Source organism: Anneissia japonica, unplaced genomic scaffold (assembly GCF_011630105.1).
Source record: "Anneissia japonica isolate Jap-2015-1 unplaced genomic scaffold, ASM1163010v1 scaffold3293_len478364_cov160, whole genome shotgun sequence".
NCBI lineage: Eukaryota > Metazoa > Echinodermata > Crinoidea > Comatulida > Comatulidae > Anneissia > Anneissia japonica.
Window position 1 is genome coordinate 270,156 of NW_022743266.1, and position 3,113 is coordinate 273,268.

At 43.4% G+C, this 3,113-nt stretch overlaps 1 protein-coding gene across 1 annotated transcript in view; it reads left to right on the plus strand.

The window, feature by feature from the left end:
• Positions 1–1,066: 1,066 nt before the first annotated feature.
• The window catches only part of LOC117119421 (DNA-directed RNA polymerase III subunit RPC1-like), a 27,539-nt gene continuing 25,492 nt past the window's right edge, over positions 1,067–3,113 (plus strand). The window contains exons 1-2 of the mRNA XM_033264242.1: positions 1,067–1,119; positions 2,310–2,442. Coding sequence (XP_033120133.1) covers positions 1,067–1,119; positions 2,310–2,442 — 186 coding nt within the window. The remainder of the gene's footprint in view (positions 1,120–2,309; positions 2,443–3,113) is intronic.

A 3,113-nucleotide genomic window follows, 5' to 3' on the forward strand; every position in this document is an offset into this window, starting at 1 on the left:
ATGTTTATATTGAGACTAGAGTGCAATTCAAGTGGCAGACTGTAAAAAATGGCATGCATCAGGAATATATACTCAACACATAAATTTGGCCTAGTATAATAGAAATTTGTCCGCGCATTTCGGAAAATAAATGCCAATTTATTATACTGTACAGTACAGGTCTATTTCGTGAAGTGGATCCTACAGTATGTCAGCCACTCTAGGTCAGGTGTGTCTCTTTTTGGATTATCTGTTTGAGTAGGGTCTACAGGTACGCACGATAGCGGGATACCGGTCTGCGCTTGGCGCTATTCTACCGACGTTGCCGGATGGATCAAACATTTCTTCCTCTAGTGTGGTATCGCAGTTATTATGAGTTATGTTCAATAGTCGACCCCCGATGTGCGTTTTACCTCCTCGCTGGGATATTAATATTGTGATTGAATCTCTCAAGGGTTCTCCTTATGAGCCCCTTGGCTTGGCTTTCTTGCTTAATCTGTCTTTTTTAGTGGCTGTTGCTTCGTGTAAGCGCCGTGGTGAGATTCACACTCTTTCCTTGGAGCCGGGCCATATTCGATTCGAGCGAGGTGGTGTTCGTCTCATTTTCAGAGCTGATTGCCTCGCGAAGACGCAGACTTTGGCGCATTCCCCTCCTTCTGTCTTCATTCCCACCATTTCCTCGCACTCTTCTGTGCGGGAAGACAAGGTTTGGTGCCCTGTGCGAGCTTTGCGTTTTTACATTCATCGCACGCGTCCGTGCACGGACTCGCATTTGTTTGTTTCTTCAGTTCGGCCCCATTTGCCTGCTTCTGTTGATGCCATTGCTCGCTGGGTGGTTTCGGCCATCCAAGCCGCTTATGCGTCGGCTCGCAAGCGTCCGCCTGCCCACATGCATGAGGTTGCGGCACGGTGGCTTCTTGAGCTCTCTTTCGAGGGGTTCCCCTCGCCGACATTCTTGCAGCGGCATGGTGGAGATCGGAGACTACTTTTTCTTCTTGTTACTTGCGGGATGTCGTCTCGACCCAGGCGCCTTTGGCAGCTGCTGTTCTGAAGCCGTCTCCATAGGTAAGTTTTCTGGTTTCTGATCATGCCTGCCTCCTCTTTTACGCTGCTAATCTGGCAATTAGTCGGTTTATCCAGGTAAGTATTCACGAAATAGACTACACAAATCAATCGTGATGTTGGTAGTCTATGAGTGAGATACTTACCTGGATAACCTTCCCTCCCTTCCTACCCTCTCCGTGATCTTTTGGATCTCTAGGGAATGAGGACATTTGTTAGGGAGACGGTTTGTAAGTGGCGCCCTGGGTCAGACTGTTCCATTTATTTCGGGAACAATGGCAATTAGTCGGTTTATCCAGGTAAGTATCTCACTCATAGACTACCAACATCACGATTGATTTGTGTAATTTTGCCGAAAATTAGTCCTTGACCTATCTCTTTTTACCATGTATAATATGCAGTAGTTGCAATTTAGCGCACCTATTTTCATAGCAACTTTCAGCGCAAATTTCAAGTAGTTTTAGATGTATCATCTGCACATCTGCAATTAAGTCTCCTATTCTGATCTCTCCAAAGGAGAGAGTAAAGAGGAAAGGATGGTCTCACTGACCTGAAACTACAGTTCGCCCTCCAATTTCAGACAACTTTGGAACCTGAAAATGTGGGGTGATCTCAAGGTTGGTCTCCAATTACAGTAGAGGGCTAGCTTTGTGTTAAAAGATTTGAAGATTGTTATTTGGGTCTTTGAGAAAGTGTTCTTGAATTAGAGGGGGTTTCGGAATTAGAGGGCGCATTACAGTATCTGCAAATTTAGTTCCACTAAGTGGGATAACATACTATAGAAATGACCATTGCATAGGGATTTAGTTTCGCATTCAAGGGTTTAGTTACACATTCCACACTACCACCAGTGGTGGCTCTAGGATATATTTTCTGGGGGGCTAACTTGTCCGACAGGGGGACTTGAGTTTGTAGGCTCGAGCTTGGAGAAGGGGTTAAGAGGGGTTCCCCCTCCCAAATGAGATTTGTTTCAAGAATATCAACGTAAGATGACAGAAAATGGCACTTCTCAGACTGTGACAGACATGTGTTGGCTTGGTGTGGGCCTCTTTTTATATGTTTTATGGTCTGAATGCCCGACGAGCTCTGTCCGGTGGAGGGCTTAAGCACCCCTGACACCCCGCTGGTGCCGCCACTGACTACCCCCCCCCCCCCCCCCCCACTCAAGCTTAAACCAGCCTATGCCCCTCCTTAGCAACAATATCCAAGAGCTGGTGCTTATCAGAAAAGTCATGTGTAAATTATATGTTGTTTTGCTTACATTTTAGAAGCCAAGTATGCTTTGGTGTGATGTCAGCGGCACAGATGCGACAACAGGCCCATCTTCATGTTGTTAGCAAGCGTTTGTACCAGCAAGAGTCGCACACTCCCGTACCGTTCGGAGTGCTTGATCACAGAATGGTAAATATATTTTTTACATGGAGATCCATCAGCTGATTGTTAATTTCCAGTAAAAGAACCCAAGCCTATCTATCTACGGTCTACGGTCAGTATAAAGCCTGGGATTGGCTTTATAATTACCATTGAAAGAAAGCAAGGTCTACCACCTAGCCACACCTCTTCTGTTAGCCTTTGAGTGGAGTTGAATAGCTTAGTGGTTAAGATGTGTCTGGTCATATATTTTCTTAAACGTATATGAAACCGGATTTGATTTATAATTTTATTACAGTAGTATATAATTTCTGCAGTGCATCAATAGTTCAGATAAAATATAAGTAAATAGTACCAGTCATTTTTTTCAACTTTTTTTTGTAAAAGGTGGCTAATAAAGCTCTCTGGGTTTTTCTTACAGAACCTATTGTTTATTGTTGTAACCTCCTTCCATACAAGATATGTGACAAAGACAATCCAAACCAGTCACTCGTCGCAAAAATCAATTTTTAGTTATTAATACAGTGTGAAACAGTAAAATGAGATCTATAAAATGGTAAAAGAATCATTAAAGTCCAACTTTTCGTTATGAAGTTTACAAGAGTGTAGACATACAGCTGTTTGAACAACAATATTTGAGAAATCAGCCTTCAAAGTTTATGATTTCAGGCATTTCTCATGCAGAAACTATCATAAAATCA